Source organism: Botryllus schlosseri, chromosome 2 (genome assembly GCF_051294905.1).
Source record: "Botryllus schlosseri isolate E-star chromosome 2, Bs_hap1, whole genome shotgun sequence".
Classification (NCBI taxonomy): domain Eukaryota; kingdom Metazoa; phylum Chordata; class Ascidiacea; order Stolidobranchia; family Styelidae; genus Botryllus; species Botryllus schlosseri.
In genome coordinates this window covers 4,734,792-4,756,091 of record NC_137237.1, presented here as the reverse complement: position 1 = coordinate 4,756,091, position 21,300 = coordinate 4,734,792, and the positions used below count along the sequence as shown (strand labels likewise).

The 21,300-nt window shown below is 40.3% G+C and overlaps 1 protein-coding gene across 5 annotated transcripts in view; it reads right to left on the bottom strand.

Moving 5' to 3' along the window:
* The window catches only part of LOC145433104 (band 3 anion transport protein-like), a 36,205-nt gene that overhangs the window by 4,465 nt on the left and 10,440 nt on the right, over positions 1 to 21,300 (bottom strand). For 4 of the 5 annotated variants that reach the window (XM_080310038.1, XM_080310036.1, XM_080310040.1 and 1 more), the window contains 23 exons: positions 20,335 to 20,472; positions 19,733 to 19,831; positions 17,761 to 17,832; positions 17,641 to 17,704; positions 16,449 to 16,524; positions 13,893 to 14,013; positions 13,195 to 13,267; positions 13,022 to 13,137; positions 11,749 to 11,911; positions 11,233 to 11,368; positions 9,906 to 9,926; positions 8,828 to 9,008; positions 8,463 to 8,571; positions 6,880 to 7,064; positions 5,504 to 5,702; positions 4,544 to 4,738; positions 3,839 to 3,987; positions 3,030 to 3,224; positions 2,228 to 2,348; positions 1,696 to 1,783; positions 1,517 to 1,631; positions 501 to 670; positions 194 to 346 (listed from right to left, as the gene is read on the bottom strand). In XM_080310038.1, coding sequence (XP_080166164.1) covers positions 194 to 346; positions 501 to 670; positions 1,517 to 1,631; positions 1,696 to 1,783; positions 2,228 to 2,348; positions 3,030 to 3,224; positions 3,839 to 3,987; positions 4,544 to 4,738; positions 5,504 to 5,702; positions 6,880 to 7,064; positions 8,463 to 8,571; positions 8,828 to 9,008; positions 9,906 to 9,926; positions 11,233 to 11,368; positions 11,749 to 11,911; positions 13,022 to 13,137; positions 13,195 to 13,267; positions 13,893 to 14,013; positions 16,449 to 16,524; positions 17,641 to 17,704; positions 17,761 to 17,832; positions 19,733 to 19,831; positions 20,335 to 20,472 — 2,939 coding nt within the window. The remainder of the gene's footprint in view (positions 1 to 193; positions 347 to 500; positions 671 to 1,516; positions 1,632 to 1,695; positions 1,784 to 2,227; positions 2,349 to 3,029; positions 3,225 to 3,838; positions 3,988 to 4,543; positions 4,739 to 5,503; positions 5,703 to 6,879; positions 7,065 to 8,462; positions 8,572 to 8,827; positions 9,009 to 9,905; positions 9,927 to 11,232; positions 11,369 to 11,748; positions 11,912 to 13,021; positions 13,138 to 13,194; positions 13,268 to 13,892; positions 14,014 to 16,448; positions 16,525 to 17,640; positions 17,705 to 17,760; positions 17,833 to 19,732; positions 19,832 to 20,334; positions 20,473 to 21,300) is intronic. The other variant, XM_080310037.1, reaches the window with a different exon arrangement.

The window sequence follows — 21,300 nt, the reverse complement described above, 5'->3', positions numbered from 1 at the left end:
AATTGAATAGGCTTGACCACTATTACAGATTACACGGTACGGTCAGATTCATACGGGATGTAGACGGCAGTTTTTGTGACCAAGCCGAAATTTGGGGTCAGCCAGGTTGGCAACGGTTAAGAATTACCGTATTGAAGTAATCGGAGCACGAGTCGCAACACCCACTTCACGACAATAAGAAAAAGACGGAAACCTGTTCGTATGCGTGACAGATCTGATGGTGGCGGCGCAGACCCAAGGCAGGCCAAAGACAGAAACGACGGCGTTGACGATCCCGAGCACGACAGTGTTGAGATGAAAGCCGGTGCCTTTCTTCAGACATCTGTCTTTGTTGCTGATGATTAACCTGCAAAATAGAAGACGGTCGGACACGTGTTTTTTCCTATTCAGCAACTTTAACTGCGATCAAATTTAAAAAAAAACTGAGTAGCTATAACTCTAATTCTAATCAAATAAGAACAGTCTGAAAATTTTCCCAGCAACAATCTACGTGAACATACTCGGTGATGTGCGACTCCATGAAAATCAAAATGAACACGAGGAAAGCGGGCAGGCACGAGGCGAATATCATCCACACCGGCATCGGGTCGCTCTCCGTGCCGAGCGGGTCAATGAGCCAGCCCCGGGCGGAGGCGTTGGTCGGCGAAAAACCGTCAGGAATATTGAGTTTCTGCAAAAATGAAAAATCCGTCAGTTTTGAGCAGGGTTGTAATGACTCGAGTCGCGATTTTTTGGTGACTCGACTTGGATTGAGTCATTTTTTCAAACGCGTAAAATGTCTCGATTCGAGTCAATCTGTGTATTGACTCGGCTTGTACTCCAGTCATTGTGCACGACTCGAACCAAGTCATATGACTCGACACTAGGACGGCCAAGACAGATATTTCATTGTAACTTCGAAGAACAGTAAAGTGACCACTTCATTATTGGTATTTCGTCTATCGGTCGTGATTCCTGGAAAATAGGCCCAGAAACTGTTAAGACTATAAAAGTGAGATTGACTTGTGACTTGAAACCTAGTGACTTGGTTACAACCCTGGTAAGTAGCCATAAATTCCTGTCGTGGACTTCGAGTAGTTTTCGGATGTCAAGTATTTGAGCATGGCATGATTGAATAGAAATTCATAGCATTACCTCTACCTGATTAGCAACACTGTCACTCTTACGCCCTCTTATGAGGAGTCAAATGCATTCACAACAACATTTCACCATTCACGGCACCAATTCGAGAAACATTTCCTGTGAACAGTCAAAATTTCATTACTATTGGACGCCAACTCATCATATCAGCCGATAAATTCCGTTTGTGTGTCAAAAGTGTCAATTGAAAAAAAAATCGTGAGCTAAAAGTAGAATTCAGCATTCACCAGGATAGATCGATCTTTGATATTCCATCGCACGTAGCAACATATTCGCACCAATAGTGGACTGCATTATTAAAAAATTCGGATGGCACAAAAAATGTCGCCTCACAATTCAAATCGCGGAGTAGCAAAAAGAAAATTTAAAATCAAACCTGTGTATAAGTTTCCTTCACTAAATAATCGAGAAGAACCATGATTGCGATAGCGATCGGCACTCCGAAATCTCCGATCGTTCTCCTCACGGAACTACGCAGAAATTTACTATTCCTGATAGACATAAAATAAAGATACTTTTACAAACTCAAACACAAATCCAAAGTCATCGAATTACTTGAAAGATCTCAACTGCATCGCAATCATGTAAGTGCCGAACATCAGTATGGTCGAAAGCAGCGCAGTGTTGGGTTGGTCCATGTTCACTGTCGGAGAAACATGAGATAGTCACGATTATGAGACCCTTGGAGGTACAGAACTTCAATATACAATTGGATAACATGCAGCTGATCGAGCTGAAGTCATCTGCGCGTCCTATTATTCAAATTTTTATGCCTTATTTGGTGATACAACTGTTGATGTACAAAGTTCCGTTGAATTATGCTCATTTCAATATGAATACCAGATTTGGTGATACGATTGTTGATATATAAAGTTCTTTTGAAATCTATTTATTTCAACATCAATATCAGGCTTAACGGTCAACTAATTACAGGTTTTTTGAGCAGTTACCGTTGTGAGTTTTGATCAGTGAGTAGTTAAAGTTCTAGCTGCGTATTTTGAAATTCCAGTAGTTTGCCCAAGTTCCGATGAATATATAATTATATTGAACAATATAACACCAGAGTAAAAAGCATTACAATACTGACCGTCTTTGTCTGGCAAGGTGCTGTTCGCAAATGATTGGGTGAGGTTGGCGGTTACGTTGCCGTAGTCTGTTAGATTCTCGTCGAAGCAATAGGTGAGCATGAGAGGATGCTGCTGATACGTCTGTAACGTGAAACGTTAAAACTCGTTACAGACATGAAAGTCACCAATATAAACCAGGGTAGTAACGGCCGTGGATCAGTAGCGAAGACCTAACGACATACACTTTATTCACAAGACTCTTGTCAGCTACCACAATCTGTGGCCGTTTATTAACCGCACAAAATAATTTCTTAAACTGGGGTCCGGGGTCCGCCAACAAAATGTTGCAGTGTGAAAATACTTCGAAAACCTGCAAAACCAGATTTTTGCGGAAAAAATGCGGACGGTGCTCAGAAACGTTGAAAAGCACTCGACTAAAGTAATTAGAACAAAATGTCTGCAATCTAATTCGTGAAATGTCACTATGCTAGAATTTTTATTCTAATCTAATTTCTGGCTATAGGCATTTGCCACACTCATGCTCATTAGAAGAGCTCTGACTTAATTAAATTTCAAAGATTTCACGAATTTGGTACTTCCAATTCTAATCCAACGTTGAAAAAACTAGCAATAATTATAATTCCAGTCTAATTCGGCAAAATAAATTGTGTAGCGATAATTTTGATTCTTACATAATTTAAAAAGACAAAAAACTACGGCTCCGTGCAAATGTGACGCCGTAAGACTGCAACGCATTGTACATCTGCCACTCTTCTTGTATATTGGCGCCGGTATAGCATATCCAAGCCCGTTTTCGCTCACCTTAATAAGCTTTTTGAAAGTCTCAAAGATGAAAATGAGCGCTATCAGGACGGCGAAGATCTCCTGCGTGAACCGGCTCACGAATCGGATCAAAAAGGACCCTTCGAACGCGACGGTCACGATCGATATGATGCAGATCCACATCCCGATCCAAAACCGCACCGCGAGAAATGGCAAGCCGTTGGCAAGGCAGAACTGGAAATAAGGCGCAAAATATGAAAATTGCGACCAAAATTTCAGCATGGAATTTATTAACATGGTCGCATCACGAGGAATGCAAATCGCTGCCTATGTAACAAGTCAAAAAAATCCAAGAAGTTTCATTTCCTGTAGTATTCATAGCTCAAGCTGGCACAGATCACATTTGAAGCCATTACTATTCAATACAGATACCGTACATACCTATAGTGCTACACTAAAAAATAAACTGCCATTACTGAATATGCGGGCAGCATTTATGAGTAATAGGCAGCTCATGATCTGTCGATGGTGTTCAAAAAATTGATATCACACAGATCATATATCAAGCTATTATTATTATCATTCACAGCGGCATAATATGCAAAAGTAGTGCAATCGGAATACCATGCCCATCTTATAATATTATATCATAAATATATGTAAACAAACTGCCTATCTATTACAATAACTGAAACCGTACTTTTTCCACCATTCAACACAAGCATTTGACTAGTTTGCGAGCATTACGTGATATGATCAGCAAAAAGCTTAATCAAGTCTCTGGAAAAGACCGATTTCCTAAATTATTTTGAAACAGAGCCGTCTCTTAAAAAGACAAGTTAACTAACCGCATACACCGCTTCCTCAAAAACCAACAAAGGTCCCGTAGCGCCCACGATGAGTAAAGGCTGCCCGGAGAACAACGCCATAGTACAGCCGCAAAAGCAGCAGCTCAAAACCATCTCCGAAACACCCATCAGGCCGCCAGTCTTTTCTCCTGCAACACAAAATGCAGAGTTGACACCCAAAGCCGTGCAAGCGGAATATACCGAGGCATAGTCGGACAACTAGAAAATGTTCAGCTTTTGAAAAATTAGATTAGAATTGGGATTATAGCTACACAGATTTTTCCAAATCAGATTTTGGAGTTAGAATTAAATTCATAGCTACACAGTTCAGGGTTGAAATGAATCGTGTCATGACTCGATTTGAGTCACGATTTCCTGATGACTCGACTTGACTCGAGTCATTTTCCAAAAATACGGAAATGACTCGACTCGAGCCAATCTGTATATTGACTCGACTTGGACTCGAGCCATTGCGCACGACTCGAACCAAGTCATATGACTCGAGATTCAGACGGCCAAGACCTACATTTCATCGTAATTTCGAAGAATAGTAGAGTCACCACACTACTGGGATTTCGTCTACAGGTACCGGTACTTGAAAATGCGGCCAGAAACTGCTAAGAGTGAGGAAATTAGTATCTTATAAATGCGAACCATTCGATATCACCAAACAAGACAAAAGACAAAAGGTTGATAACCACGCACCTAGCAGACCACCGAACGTGATGGCTGGCGAGAGGGCGGCGAAATATATGAAGATAAAAGCGGCCAGGCACTGCGTGTTGAAGGCGTCCGTGATGTCGCTGAGGTACCGCGGATACCGGCGCTTCACGTCCCGGATCAAGCCGCCGAAGCATTTTTTGGTTCTTTGCAACGGATTCTCAGGAGGCTCTTCTGGCTCTGAAGGTAAAACAAAGCAGCTGTATATACCGTCTACGTAGACAACAAACCTGCTCACTATAATGCAACTTCGTAAGATAGACCTACATTAGAAGCGGGGGGCCAGCCGAAGGCACAAAATAGAGTATGGAACACTTCGCAGTTTGATATCATCTCGGTCCACTTGCACCAGGGCTGTAATGACTCGACTCGAGTCACGATTTTTTGGTGACTCGACTTGACTCGAGTCATTTTTGTATTGACTCAGCTTGTACTCGAGTCATTGCGCATGACTCGAACCAAGTCATATGACTCGAGACTAGGACAACCAAGACAGACATTTCACAGTAATTTCAAGAATAGTAAAGTCACCACATGATCGGTATTTCGTCTATCAGTCCTGATACTTGGAAAATAGGACCAGAAACTGTTGGGACTGAGGAAAATGACAATATTATGAATGTGAGCCATTCTTTATCACTCTAGCAGCGGCTGAACCGGATCGAACGGTGAACATAATGACTTGGACTCGGACTCGAGTCACAACACTATTACTCGGACTTGACCCTAATGCTCAGTGACTTGGACTTGACTCAATGGTGCATTGAAAATGACTTGACTTGCAGGTGAATAGATATTCACGGATTTACATCCACTCGAGCAGCAACAGTGACGAATTTGATCGTTTCCGGCGAAGATGTTCACAATAAAATAGCACAAGATCCGTAGAATACAAAGAAAAACACACAAAAAATCTCAAACGAAACACTGAATTCGTCCTCATACCTTCTTTCTTCTCTTCGATGGCTTTCTGCGCCCTTTTCTTCCGTTGCGCGAGATGCTCCTGGTAGAGGTTGATGTTTCGCAGCAACTCCGGGTTCTCCAACTGTCCCGGGGGCAGCACGATGGAGTCGTCCAGAAACTCGTTGATGGCGCGCAACAGATCGCCCCTGTTGTCGGCCTGGTAGGCGGCCACGTGGAACTCCTAAAAAGCAGATGCGTCAAAGCGGTCCGTGTTTGAATGGCTTCTTGGAGGTGCACAACTTCAATATACAATTGAGTTATATAGTTATAGTCAGCAACTAGTAGAGAATTGGAAAACACATTCGTCAAGGGTGTACGTAATGGTCTTTCCAAATCTCTACTAGTTGCCGACGGTTACCCCTGACGAGTGTCAGTCACCATTCAGGTAGATTTCAATACCAACATACTTTTCAACACAACAGCAATCAGCATCGCTACTCAATTCGAAGTAATGCCGTAAATTTCTACTCAGTTGCAAGTAGAAGTGGCAATGTTCCAAACTACTTCAAGGTGGAGTTGGATAACTAGAAAATTTTCAGCTTTTTTGAATTACATTAGAATTAGAATTGCATCTATACAGTTGTTTCCAAATTGGATTGGAATTACTGAATTCGCGAAAAATTAACAAAAATTTCAAAATTTTCTGTTCACCCTGTGAAAGTGTTAGGTTGTCTATAGAAACGATGTTCACCAAATTTGGTTCAATTCCAACCAGTGGAAGCGGAATTATTGCTATCGAAATATTTTGGATTTGAATAAAATAGTATTTACGGTGGTCACACCTATAATAAATAGTTAGAGAATTGGCCACCGTGAATACTATTTTATTGATAATCCAAATTTTTTGACTGCAATAACTCTGCTTCCACTGGTTGGAATTGAGCCAAATTAGGTGAATATCGTTTTTATAGACAGCCTAACACTTTCATGGGGCGAACAGAAAATTTTGATACATAATAAATGAAAACTTTGTTCTCCTGTAGCAATGCGGCTACTGGCTGGAATTGAACCAAATTTGGTGCGTAGGTTTAAATTAGGTAACTTAACAATCTTATCAAATAGCCAGTACAATTTGAGAAAAAAGGTCATTTTTGAAGACCCCTATTGTCCAGCAGCATATGCACATCATGCACTCGTGGTATGCATACGCACAGATCGTGTGTATGTATATCATGAGTCGGCGTATATGCTGCAGAAAACGTAAAGGACAAAAATACACTACGTCCTGTTCCAATTCCTTTGCTTGAACCACCAGTACGCAAGCCATAATTTCCAAAAAACACGAAGAGGCCGACACGTTAAGTAACGCAGAGCGTTTAACAAGCAAAATCTTTCGTTCCATCATCAGCCGTACGTACCTCGTCGGCCATGAGCGTGGAAATGGACCTTCCGATTTCGTGATAATCGAAATCGTCGCACGTGGGACCCAGCAACACGAAAATAAACCGGACGGGAATGGGCAGCGCGACTACATTGTCCAAGTCGACGCCGGCAGCCAGACGGACAAACGCCAACGTCGGTTGCTCCAGATACTCGAGCGATCCTGCAAATAAGTGGTCAAGGTAGTCTTGTTGTTGCAGTAACGGTGTAAACTTCTACTCGAAAGTAGATAGAAGTCAACGCAACTGCAATGCAATGAGCCAATCGAGATCTGAGAAGAACTCAAGTAGTTTCAAGACGTGGATTTAGTCGGAACACCGCATGCTTGAAAATAGCAGATCGAAAGTGGTTACTTTACAAATTACAGTGTGCTTCATCGCGACAAGGGCTGGGAAAAATCGAATCTCCTAGTGATTCGATTCTGAATAGCATAAATTATGAGGACTAGTGTTGTTCCAAAATAACCTGTTTTCACTGATTAAATTGTTAGGTTGCCTAAAATACGATGTACACCAAATTTGGCTCGATCCTAACTGGTATATGTGAACGCACAGGAGTTTGAAAATTTTGAATTTATTATGAAAAATTATTTGGAAAAATTTTAAATTTCACCGTCAACCCCATGAATTAATCAATTGTTCACATCTGGCCAGGGGAGTCGTCAGTTAAAAACGGGCATATTAGAGCGTGGTCAGGCTCCAATTGTGGACAGAATCATAATGTAATGTGGTCTACTTTTATTTCGTAACTTAGATAGTTTGTGTCATATACAGTTTGTATCACAATCGAGTTTCAACTTTTTGGTTATGGTGCAGTAAAGTCACACGAAAACCTACACAAGTATCAAGATATATTATAGGATCAAGAGTGTGAATCCTCTATACGCATTGTAATGTGAATTTGGAGTTGATACGACATTGAACTATATTAGGATAGGTATGTTGAGCAAGTTTGTAAGCACATATATTAATATACTATACTCCATCACAAGGAATTTGAATAATCTTCTCGGCATGAAATCAGCCACCAAAGTGATAAAACAGATGCCTGTATTTCAGCTCAGCACATATATTAATTATACCCTCAGCTTCATATCTTACCAATATGAATTTGAAAACAGCAAACCTTGACTGAAGGGCTGAAGGCAGATTGAGCATTTAAATACAACTCATGCAGCGTAAATATGGGTAATGGATACGGAGGGAGAAAACCTAGTTGTTTGGGCTAATTAAATTGAATAATAACATGCCAGGGGTAGGTGAGACCATTTCTTAGTTGAACAAACACGAATATTGAGCATACAGCATGTATCACTGACAGATTTAACCCAATTTCTGGACGTTAAACGTCTGCTGAGATGAATGTAAGTCCAGTTACATATTGCTCGGTTCGATCTTCCGTTTCAAGGCAACACATACGCAGCGGCCCGTGAAAGTCTATTTTGCATATCCTGAGATTGATCACCGAATGAACTCAACGCGCCAAAACAAATCAGTTCGCTGCGTGATCACATGATTGAAACTCGGAGCGAATTCCAAAAAATAACGAAGCCATGACTCACCCACTAACACGGCGCTGGCCTCTGCGTCCTGAGGTATTTTCTTCATTATTTTCAAATCCTTAGCGGCGACAGTCGAGGCGACTCGGCTCATGGACACACTCCTGCCAGCCTTAACAAAGAAAACACAGAACTACAGCAGATACACAACACATATGCATAATCTACTGATTGAAAAATCAGTGCCTATCCCCTTTGCTTTATTACGCTAGTACCTAATTCGTTTGGTCATTGTGGGTCGTGTCGGCCTACTGGAAAAGGTTGGGAAGCGCTGGTCTAGAAGAGCATGAATAAACCTCTCTTGATATCGCCCAGTTCAAAACAAGGAGGGCATATCCTACCGCTGATTGTGGAACAAATTGAATTACCTCCACGTCAGAAGAATTGCCATCCAGCAGCGGTAGTCTGGTTTCTGTGGACTCGGCGCTCACGCTAAACCGCACGGCGACGTCGTCCTCTTTGTTCAGGTTAGTCGAGCTCGGACTGAACAGGTTCGAGAAGCTGGCCTGAGATAAAGTGTAGGACAGGCCTTTCTCGCCGGGGAGATGCCTACACAAAGAACACAAGGATTTACTGCAAAATATAAAATCCAAGAATACACTATTCCGAGTGAATCGCAGTCAAATTCTTAGGATACCAAGTCATTACCATATACATAACCACGGCACATTATCGGAATACTTCAACGCATCAAGGAGCCAACGGTCAATTTCACGCGCACACATGCGCAAAACGACCCAGTCATATCACGCAAACACAAGAAAAGCGAGTGAAAAACACAGCTACCTACCGCATATGCAAACTAGCAGTTAAAACAAACAGCGCTCTACGGATAATGATGTGATGGCATCAAGCAAGCGATAGTAATCAAAATCGGATAACAGAACACAATGTCTCGACCAACATAACAGTAATCACTGGTATGCTTACATGCTTTTTCATTGCTGTTGAAACGATTTACAAGCAATATGACAACATAAAACCGACAAATGACAGTGTGCTAGCAAATCCCAATAACACCATACTACAAATGCACTCGAAAATTTATCACATAAACTTAGAATGTGAAGAAGCTCGAGCGATGCATATGCACCTATCAAGACTGTATAGAGGGGTTGTTATACATCGTTATTTCAGACAGTTTTCAGAATCCTATTATAGTCTGACACCATAAATGTCTGTTCACATACTAATCAACCGATTTGAAGACACAAGAGGGGCTGAATTTGACACTACCACACCTACAATTTCACTATAATTTGCCAATCGGCACATATTTAATAGATCCGTCTAAATTCAACTGTTACAAGCACGGCAATGGTTAAACGCAAACAATAACTTCTCAAAATTCGAGACTACTCCTAACAAACGTAAAAGCAAACGTTATGAAACATCAAGTCGAAAAAAAAGGAAATCATGAACGTAACATATTCCTTTGAAAATTACCCAGATCTGGCCGCCAGACGCCTGGAAAAAATTTCATTTCACATTGCATCAAGTTCAAAATTTTATTACTCAATTATACCGGAACTAGATAGATATTATATACGTGTTTATAACATAGTAACGCATCATTTTGCGGGGGAATCATGTGATAAATCCAAACTTACCGATGTGCCAGAGGTGCGAGATTCATTTGACATTTCACCGTGGAAATATTCAATTGAGTAAGGCACACATTTCATAAAAAGCATATGCACATCAGTCATCTGATGATCACACACGGGCATGCCAGCCCACGATTAAAAAGACCAAATCATGTTATACCAGCTGGAATTGTTTTGCTATTATGCATCACCGCATAGCAAGAAAGGTTACGTGAACTCGATGACCTATCCGCATAATACTGCATTGCATTCAGCTAACGTCAGCGAGACCAACACTTCAAGTGGTAAGCTGCAATTTTGCAACGGGAAATTATATATTACAGCAAGATGCCTTTCGAAAACAGCCAAGCTACCGTGACGCTTTCACATTTACCGAAAGGCATAGATATTGAATGCAATGTGTCCAAATAGTGAGTAAGTTTTTCCATAAAGATTTCAAGTGCCAAGAATGGTAATAAAACAGTGTAATAGATAGAATTCAGGCTTTTTTATAGCAGCAGCAATAAACAGAGTGTTATTTTGTCGGAAATAGGCCACCATTGTACACCAAATTACATACTCAACGAGTAATATTCTGTACAACAGGGGTTCCCAGCCTCATCACCAAGAAGTCACAAAAGAAATTTTAAATTGCCACGCAATATTGCGCGGCTCAACAACATGAGTTCTTTAAAAGACAAAATTTTGACAAAAAGTTTTTTAGTGTAAAAAAAAGTCGAATGTTTGCCCTGTAATAACTATTTAATCACCTATCATGTTCATCGTGTGTTATCTTATATGATAATTACATTTTCCTTCTAACTACCGGTTAATTAATATAACTTGGAAGGGCTCCTTTGAGGTAGAGAATTGACAAGAACATTGTACATCAACAATCACAAAATATAGGTCACTGGAAATATCACGCCTGGGACGTCATCTTTTGCGATACAATTGTGGATATAAAATGTCGTTTCCAATTCTCTACTAGTTGCTGACGATTGCCAGCCGAAAATATCCGGGTTCGTTTCAATATGAATATGCCATTCAATGAGAATAACGAAAAATAGGGGGGTCATTGTTTTTTTCAAAGGGGGCCACGGCGTGAAAAAGGTTAGGAACCCCAGCTAAACATTTTATGGTATTTCATCTCGTCTAAACATAAAAACCCGTTAGACGGCACGCACTTGTGCTTAGAAAGTAGGACTCGCAGCACGCTTCCGCGGTCTTCCTCGCGAATCTGGTCCGACACGACCATACGTTCCACCACCGTGTTGGCGATGTCGGTCAGATTGTCGTTGTCCAGGTCCAAGATCACCGCTCCTGCAAAATCGGTTTAAAATTTTCGCGATTATCGACTTGACGAGAGTCATTTTTTCAAATACGTAAAATAGCTCGACTCGAGTCAAACTCAAAACTGAGCAGTGAACACAATGACTTGGACTCGAGTCACGACACGACGACTCGTAAACGGCCCGCTATGTACTGTCTTGGACTCGGACTTGACTCGGTGTTGAATTGAACACGACTCATCTTGACTCGAGTCAAAACTATAAAAGTGAGATTGACTCGCGACTCGGAACCTTGCGACTTGGTTACAACCCTGGATAACAGTATTCTGGAGACCGGCGAAAAGTGAGTGAAAGTGAGACTGACACACAACAAAACTCAGGATTCTGGCGAGCCAGGAACCAAGATCGTACCTTTCTCGATACTACGACGGAGCTCGAGCAGGCTGTGAAACGACAGCGACGCCACCCTGGGCTTGCTCCACTTCTGAGACTCTTCCACGTCCTCCTCAAACTTGATCCAACGGGCCGTCTCCTTCCACTCCCCGGACACCAGCTCGTCCAGCTCCACGAACACCTGGACGCCGGGGCAACGTTTAAAGAAGTTGTAAGCAAATTACACATTAGGGGTGTTCAAAAATGACCTTTTTCCTCAAATTGTACTGGCTACTTGATAAAATTGTTAAGTTACCTAATTCAAGCCTACACGCCAAATTCGGTTTAATTCCAGCCAGTAGCCGCATTGCTACAGGAGAAGAAAGTTTCTATTTATGTTAATAAAATATAATGAAAAAAAATTTAAAAATTTTCTGTTCACCGCATGATAGTGTTAGGTTGTCTACAGAAGCGATGTTCACCAAATTTGGTTCAATACCAACCAGTGGAAGCAGAGTTATTTCCATTGAAAAAATTTGGATTTGAATAAAATAGTATTTACGGTGACCAATTCTTCAATTATTTATTATAGTGCCCACCGTAAATACTATTTTATTCAAATCCAAATTTTTCGACGGCAATAACTCCGCTTCCGCTGGTTGGAATTGAATCAAATTTGGTGAACAGCGTTTCTATACACAACCTAATACTTTCATGGAGTGAACAGAAAATTCTGAAAATTTTTTTTTATCATTTTTTATATAATAAATAGAAACTTTCTTCTCCTGTAGCAATGCGGCTACAGGTTGGAATTGAACCAAATTTGGTGTGCAGGCTTAAATTAGGTACCCTAACAATTTTATCAAGTAGCCGGTATGATTTGAGAAAAAAAATCATTTTTGAACACCCCTAATATACATATTGCAGGTCCGTGTATTTATAATTGATTTTAGGGTTAGGGTAACGTACGCAAGATCGGACAACTAGAAATATGTTAGCTTGATAAATACGGATTAGAATTACAATGACCGAATTAGCAAAAAAAAGGGAAATTGAATTAAATCCCACCATGAGAATGGGATGGAATGGAAAATGTCCGCGCAGCATTTCTTACTATTTCACCGTTCTCCTGTCGCATTTTCAGAAAAACCAGAAATTAGATTAAAATCAAAATTAAAGAATGCAAACATTGTACAAATTAGAGTACAATTATTTTACCAGGTAACTAGACAAATAGAATTATCGAGTCGTACAATGTCTTATAGTAAGAACGTTCGTAACTCTGCAAGCCCGACGGACGTCATTTGCTAACCTCGTGCGGCTTCCTGTCGGTGGGCACTTTGCTGGTCTCGGGTTTGGCCCTGCGTTTCTGTACCGGGCGGTGCAGCAAATGCTTCCTGATACCGGGGTGCACGTCGTAACGGTGGCCTGCAGAGAGAGAAGTAATCAGTATCATTTCTGCAGTAAAAACACCAAAAATCTCACTTTGAGATTCCATGTCGCCGTCGTCAGACAGATGCTTCCTGCGACGCTCTTCCTTCATTTGCTCGTCCATTTCCTGTTAAATATCGTTTTTTTGACTTGCATTCTTTAGCCGTGACTATATTTCGAGGAAATTTTGATTTATGAGGAATAGGGGTGTTCGAAAATGACTTTTTTTTCTCAAATTGTACTGGCTACTTGATAAAATTGCTGGGTTACCTAATTTAAGCCTACACACCAAATTTGGTTCGATTCCAGCCAGTAGCCGCGTTGCTACAGGAGAAGAAAGTTTCTATTTATGACATAGAAATATTAATAAAATTTTTTCAAAATTTTCTGTTCACCCCATGAAAGTGTTAGGTCGTCTATAGAAACGACATTCACCAAATTTGGCTCGATTTCAACCAGTGGAAGTGGAGTTATTGCCGTCGAAAAATTTGGATTTGAATAAAATAGTATTTATGGTGGGCACACCTATAATAAATAATTAAAGAATTGGCCGCCGTGAATACTATTTTATTGACAATCCAAATTTTTCGATGGCAATAACTCCGCTTCCACTGGTTGGAATTGAACCAAATTTGGTGTGTAGGCTTAAATCATGTGACCTAACAATCTTATCAAGTAGCCAGTACAATTTGAGAAAAAAAGTCCTCTCGTAACGCAAAAACATGCTCCATTACACAATATTCGCAACATACCTTCAGTTGGATCCCGGAAGCCCGCCTTTGGCTCATCGTGCTACGGTGATGGTGGTGGTGGTGATGCTTCTTACGCTTCTTCTTTTTCTTCCTTTCTTTCTCCATCTTCTCGTCATCAGATCTGCGAGTAGACACGTCATTTATGTCATAATTTAAATTTTACTGCAACTTCAGACACGTTAGCTACGCGACGGTAATTCTACCTATTACAGTCGCAGTATCTTTCATCAACAGCTTTCCGTTTCATTCAACAACCTGACAATTGACGACAGTCAACAACGCCTCTTCGCATTATGGCGCCACAGATATCGCACACACCGTTTGATTAACAGTACCACTTCGGGACCAATGTTCCCTCTAAGCTGCGCACGTGCGCAAATCCGAAGTGATGACCTTTTTTTTAGTCGTTACGCACTGTTGTCCAAGGGTCTGCGCAGTGAGTTGGTGAGTGTGCGCAGACTCGTCAAAAATTAGAGGGAACGTTGTTCAGGACAACCATCGCGCTTAACCTTATGCAACTTTATGCGTCCGGATTAGCAATTTTCAATCACACGATTAGCATTATCTCAAACTTTACGATCTCCGCTTAAAATGCACCACGATTGCCAGTTTTTAATCACAAGATCACCATTCTCCCGGATCAGCTAACTTCATGATCTCCCCCTTAAGTCATTCCCAAAATCATGTTATGACAGAGGCATGACCAAACCGTAGTGGAACATTACAAGTCCTCGATTGGTATCGACACAAATTACTTGTAGAGAAAGCAGGACACACAATGTACGATTGTTAACAGTAAACAAACCAGTATCAAGACATTTTCAGTGGGCCAGAATACCTGGTGCATAAAACAAAATGTATCATAGTTGACAGTAAACAAACCCATAACCCTTCAATTTAGGTGGGCCCACAACACCCATGACTAGAGCTGGGCTGAGTGATAATGTAATATGTCAAAGTTCAAATATGTACCTTTTCGTGCCAACTCAAAGAATATAATGCTTCTTATCCATCGCAATAAAGACACTTTGCTATTTTTCGACCACACCAATTTCATTGCACTTAGTAGCGATGATGTGGGATGATCAGGACTTTGGAATTAAGTTATTTCCAGTAACGTTCGTAGCTTTGAGTACTGCCAATCAAGGTTTCAAGGGGGCCTCCACAATGGAAAATTGTATCGAAACTGAAATTGTCGTTGATGAATTAACTTTCAGTGGTGAGGAGCGTAGATGAATAGTATTAATAACAGCATCTTTTTCCAACAAAGTAAGTCTTGCGGCAATGCACGCAAGGTAAAATATGTCAAACCCGCGGTATATCCCTTTCAAAGTCAATTATCAGATTATACACAGCCAGAAGTACAGCACACAGTGCGCTGTGCGAAAACACGGCATTATAACAAATCGAGCAGCGCGACTCAAACCCTATAATCACAAACCATCCAAGTTCATCCAGGTTCAAAATCGGACAGGGAGACGCCGGCGACGTAGCTTCCCAACGCAAATATACACGCCACACAGGATTTCACGGCGGTACCAAATTAAATATTAGCATTTCACTATTCCCGGTCTCACTACACACGATGTACACTTGTCATAAACGCCATGTCCGATCAATAAATCCAGAGAAATTAGCGATATCGTGCAGAGCGAAGGAGACACAAGCACCATATACCGTGGCAAAGAACCTGTTGATCGTCAAATAACCGACATTGACTTCAAGTGTGCAGTCGCATTACCGTTAGATACCTACAAGATGACATATTAAGAGCGCTCATTATGTAAGTACCGCAAAATTCATAAAGCATTCGGCCTAATGTACACTGTACATATTTGCTAGTCCTGTGCCGGTTCCATAAGTGTCAAGCACACACAAAGTTAACAGCACATAATATAGCCGAATGCATACACGTACTACCAGGGCGACTGGAAAATTTTCAGCCATTTTAAATTAGATTACAAATAGAATTATAGTTACACAAATCAGATTAGAATTGGAATTATAACTACATTCTCTCCAAATTACCCTGGAATCAGAATTATAGGTACATTTATTTTCCAAATTAGATTAGAATTATATATATCACTACATTTTTCCAAATTAGATTAGAATTAACATTATAGCTGCACAGTCAACCCCTATTAGATCAGAACTAGTATTATTGCTACAGTTTATTCCAAAATAGACTAGAATTAGAATTATAACTACACAGATTATTTAAAATTAGGCTAGAGTTAGAAATATAGCCTAGCTACAGTTCTTACGAAATTAGATTGGAACTATAAATATAGCTGCAGTTTTTTCAAATTAGATTAGAATCAGCATTATAGCTACGCAGTTTACTCCAAATTAGACTAGAATTACAATTAAAGCTTCGAATTATAGCTAAACGCTTTTTCCAAATTAGATTAGAATTAAAATTATACGTTGTTTTTTTCCAAAATTAGATTAGAATTAGAATTAATGAATTCACAAAAACTTGGAAAATGAATCAAAGTTACCAAGTCACCAATGATTTTGGAATGCTGAATGCTGACAGCGCAAGACACATACCTTCCGACGGATTGGTCGCCGCCGAGTTGAAAGGTCGCATTTTTCGATTTGCGGCGTCCCTCCGGGGAGGACTTTGCTGAAATAACCGAAAATAGAACGTTAGCCGTCAAACGCTCGTTAGCGATGGCGTGCGCCTGTCATGCGTAACAAATCACGGATTAAGAGAGACCAGCTGATAGCATCGATTCTAGTTCATAATTGTACATGTTGACGGAAAATCAAAGAGTTTAAAAAGTGGCTGACTGATTATGAGTTCGCCGATCAGGTCAACATCAAACGTCAAAAGAAATGTTGGTGTTAACTATTAGCTGGCTATTCTCCTGACGTCACAACATGCCAGTAGAGAGTCAGAGAACTATAATCCGAGGCCACTAGATATGACTTTGATACAAATGAAGCAATCTTTCCGAAATTTGGACGCAAGGTGCTTTGTCGGACAACCTAACTTTGGTGAAAATGTGGTGAAAAATGGTCAACGTTTGTTTTTTACTTTCATTAGATTTTATAATTTTTAGACTATTTTTTGTGAAATTTTTTCCAGCGAAATTTTTGAGTGAAATTTCTTCTAATTACCCCAAATTTCCGGAAGAAACTCGTTTTTTCCAACAAGGGTTATTCTCCGGATGCCACATCGAATATCGGCTAGATATATTGCGGTTATCGGTGGTGAAGGCCAAAGGGGCTAGTTATCGCCTCGAAAATTCAACATCGCGGTTAGGCTCTAGTATTGATGTAAACAGGCATTATTAATGTTCAAAATTTAAGCTTTCAAGTAATAGTATTCAAATAATGAAAGAATTCGCCACTTTTGATACTATTTTTTCCCAATCCGAAAATTCGTACTCCAATAACTTAGCATCAATAGGTTGAAATCGAGCCAAATCACACAAACTAACAATTTCATGGGGTACGGTAGCTAGTGAAATTTGGAAAAATTTATTTTTATTACATGAAACCTAAACTCACTTATATAGCAATGCTTCTATAGGTTGGAATTGTGCCAAAATTGGTGTGCAACAATTTTATCACGAAGCCGTTAAAATTTGAATAATTATTTTTGAACAGCCTCACTGGGCAGCCATTAAGCTCTCAGATTGTAAATAGGCCATAAATCGACTGGCAAGCAACTCAATACGATGTAGAATGCTACAAACAGAAAAGTCACACATTCAAAGTCATTAACGCATCTCACTTAGGATGGAAACCGGGGCTTTCAGATGACTCGGTTTCTGTTGGGCCTCCTCTTTCATCAAAGCCTGCACAAAGTAAAGATATCGATACTTTCCCAACAGACAAACAATGCTAACGTTACCTGATTCCCATCACCGCCGTCGGTAGCGTCACCCTGAGAGAATCCAGCTCCCTTGGGCGAGTCTTTGCGACCCTACAAACAGCAGTGATACGATTGTTGATATACAATGTTCTTTCCAATTCTGTACTAGTGCCTGACGAGTGACGATTACCCCTGACGAGTGTCAGCCAAAAAAGTTTGGGTTCATTTCAATGTCAACTTATTATCCAATTGTATATTGAAGTTCTGCGCCTCTGGGAAACCAATTCAACGGGCTAAGCTACACCTCGAATTGGAAAATCACTCATACCCCTACAACTTTGAAACTGGGAAAGCAATCTTTCTGAAATTTGCGCACAATGTGATTCAGTGGATATTCTAATAATGGCTAAAAATTTGGTGTGAAAGGGCCGACATTTTTTGATGTTAACCGTGTTGCCACGGTTTTTGTAAGATATTTTGGCAAAAGATATTTTCACTGTGTTTTTATAGATTCTAATTACTCCAAATTACAAACTCGAGTTTTTTTTTCATCATAATAATGATTATTTTCAGGAAAAAAGTTTTTAGTTCAAAATAATTGAAAAAAATTGCAAATTTTGAACAAAAGAGAGAGAGATCCCTTACTTAACAAAAAATAAACCTTTCTATTTTGTTAAGCATCCCAAGGCACTTCCGACTTCAAACGTTCTCATTGATAGAACCATTTCTGTTAAGGTAAAAATTCAAAATTTCACAGTTTATAGTCGAAAAACCGCTATGGATGGTGCTATGGTTTCTTCCTGCATTTGATCGCCAGAAAACAGTCACCAAACCCTGTCACTGAGAACCTACCAGCCACCAGCTGCAAAGTGCATTATTCAAGGGCTGTTTAAGAATGAAACTGAACAGTCTATGTTCAAAGGTATTCTCAAAAAGGCGGCTTGTCATATTTTTACGAACTAAAAATTATGTGATATCTACACCGTACGCATATAATTCAGATTCAGTGGAAGGCATCTTCTAGGGCTTGTGAAAATTAACGAGCGATGGAGAAAATGTCGCCTGTTTTCATCGATTTAAAGACATTCGAACGATCAATAACAACAAGTTACCTGGAATCGCTACTGGTAAATGTGCGAGCCACTAGAAAATTGTGCCGTAATAGTACATCATCGACCATTTGTTAGGCTGCGAATCGTATCCTGATCGATACCTAACAAGTCTTCATCAATAGGCTGCTCAGTGCCGAGTGCAAACAATATCACAGAAATATTCGGAGACATGAGAATTTCCACATTGCACAACCCCAGATAAGAAAATTCAGTAACAATTCTACTGTATGGGCACAAAACCGGCGATAAATTTCCAGTGTCAACGATATCGCGCTGTCCAAAAATGCATATGAATTATGTCATTTCCAGATCGCTTACAGGTACGCGATCGAAGCTATATTGAACGGCTTTACAAGATCTCGCATCATTGAACCTCACTATAATGTTAAAATGTTATAAAAATCAATATGGTTTATAGAAATGGTGACCACAGACAAAACTGCATATGAAGGACCAAGAGTGCTGATCAGTGATCATGCTCATAAATTGACCTCGAATAACGAGGATAAATGCAGTTTTGCGAAAGAAAACTCGCCTGACAAATTCAAATGTCTTTTTAGGAAGTTTGATGTCGCCACTTGAAATACATTCGTTTTCCAAATCACTTACGGGCATGTGATTAAAGCTATAAAGGCGTTGAATGTTCTTACCTCATTGAATTTCACTCCAACGCTAAAACTTTATAAAACCAATAAATATCGCTAATGGACATGGCGACCATCGTCCAATGACAAAGCACGTCATGCATGTTGTCCAAGATTGCATTAGTAGGCCCTACCACGATTAGCGGTCAAGAATGAGGATGAATGCATTGCCGTTAAGGTGCTGGTGTAACAAATATTGCCTATTGAGGTTGCTACTAATTGCGGTTGTGCGAGCATATTTCCGAATGAACAGACCTGATCTTTTGCATCCGTTCCAGAGGGGGAATCGCCTCCGTTATCGTCATCGTCATCAGGCCGTTCCTCTTTAGGCTCCTTGCTCAGATCGCTGTCTTCCTGAGAACAAAATATAACGATACGCTTGGCACAAGCATCAACGCTCAAATAATCATAAATACATTGACAGATCACATCATCGAGACCATCAAATATTTGAATGATATGTCAATTAGGGTTGTTCAAAATTGACCAACTTTCAAAAAGTGATGGTTTTCAGTCCGTTTCCCATGCCTTATGCCTTAAAAACATATTCTAGTTACTTTTTTCTGTAATTCATCCCTTCCATTGCACATGCCGTAATGAATACGCCATCTGAAGATATATTGAAAGTGCTGTAACCCAAAAACTCTTCGAATACCCCCAAGATAGTGCCATAATAGGAAAATATACACCGAAAAAAGGGTCGTGCCGTGAAAAATACTACGAACAAGAAAAAAAAACTTTCACATGTTGTGAAAAATGTTTGTCCAAATTATTATCGCAACAGAAAATCTTCCTTGCCTAGTCATTGGCTTTAACATCTTCGGAATCTAATTATTTTTTTTAAAGGGGGAACTCACTTCTTCCTCGTCCTCCTCCTCCTCGCTCTCCTCGTTCAGGTTGCCCTGATCCTCCTGAAACTCTTCGTCGCCCTCTTCTTCCTCTGGAATGCTGAGAGTGCGTTGTCTCAAAGGGCCTGTCAGCGATTTTCTAACAACCTGCGAAGCGAATGTGCAGAATGTAACGTCATTTCAAACTCACGAAAGACGGCACCGGTGGAGCAGTTAAGGAGAAACCGGGCGCAGATTCCTTAGCAGGTTAAAATGATATTTCTGTGAAGCCGTGATCAACCCAGAGCATTGTCACAAAGTCTCATGAAGTAGGTATGATCAGAAACGTCTGTTTTGTGTTGCAGAGCCTACATAATATTCTTTGTGGTCGTATCATGTATTATCTGTGGTCACCATTAATAGCAAGTCGCTGACATTAACACCCAATTCCCAATTCCGAGAAGGCAAAAAGTTCACACTGTGGAATATTAAACCAAAAAGCAGCTATTTGCGAAAGCGAAAACGCCGATGCAAAACCGTTACAAAGGTTACATGAAGAATGCAATAGTTACAGAAAATATAATTAAAATATATTCATGGTCTCGCTGCATTATCAGGTCAGATCCCCGGTAAATAAGAATGAAACTATTCAAAAGCTTAATGCAAAAATCAATTAGTGGCACACTGCAAAACGAGTCATGGCACCGTCTTCACCACACAGGTTGCTCAGGCATAAATGAAACCATATGTAAATAAGATTCATGACAAGCGCTTGCAACAGTCATGATTTCCAAAGTTACCATACCAGGTCATAGATACGATGAACAGACAGTTTATAGTTTGCAGGGAACTCCATAATGAAGATACAGAGACTAATTGATGTCACATGTCACAGTTCACGGCGCATAGCTTCAGAAGACATGACCAGATCCATGTTTACCGCTAGATTACAACGAAATGTTATCTCTAGGGAGCAAATAACCCTTGACATCCTTA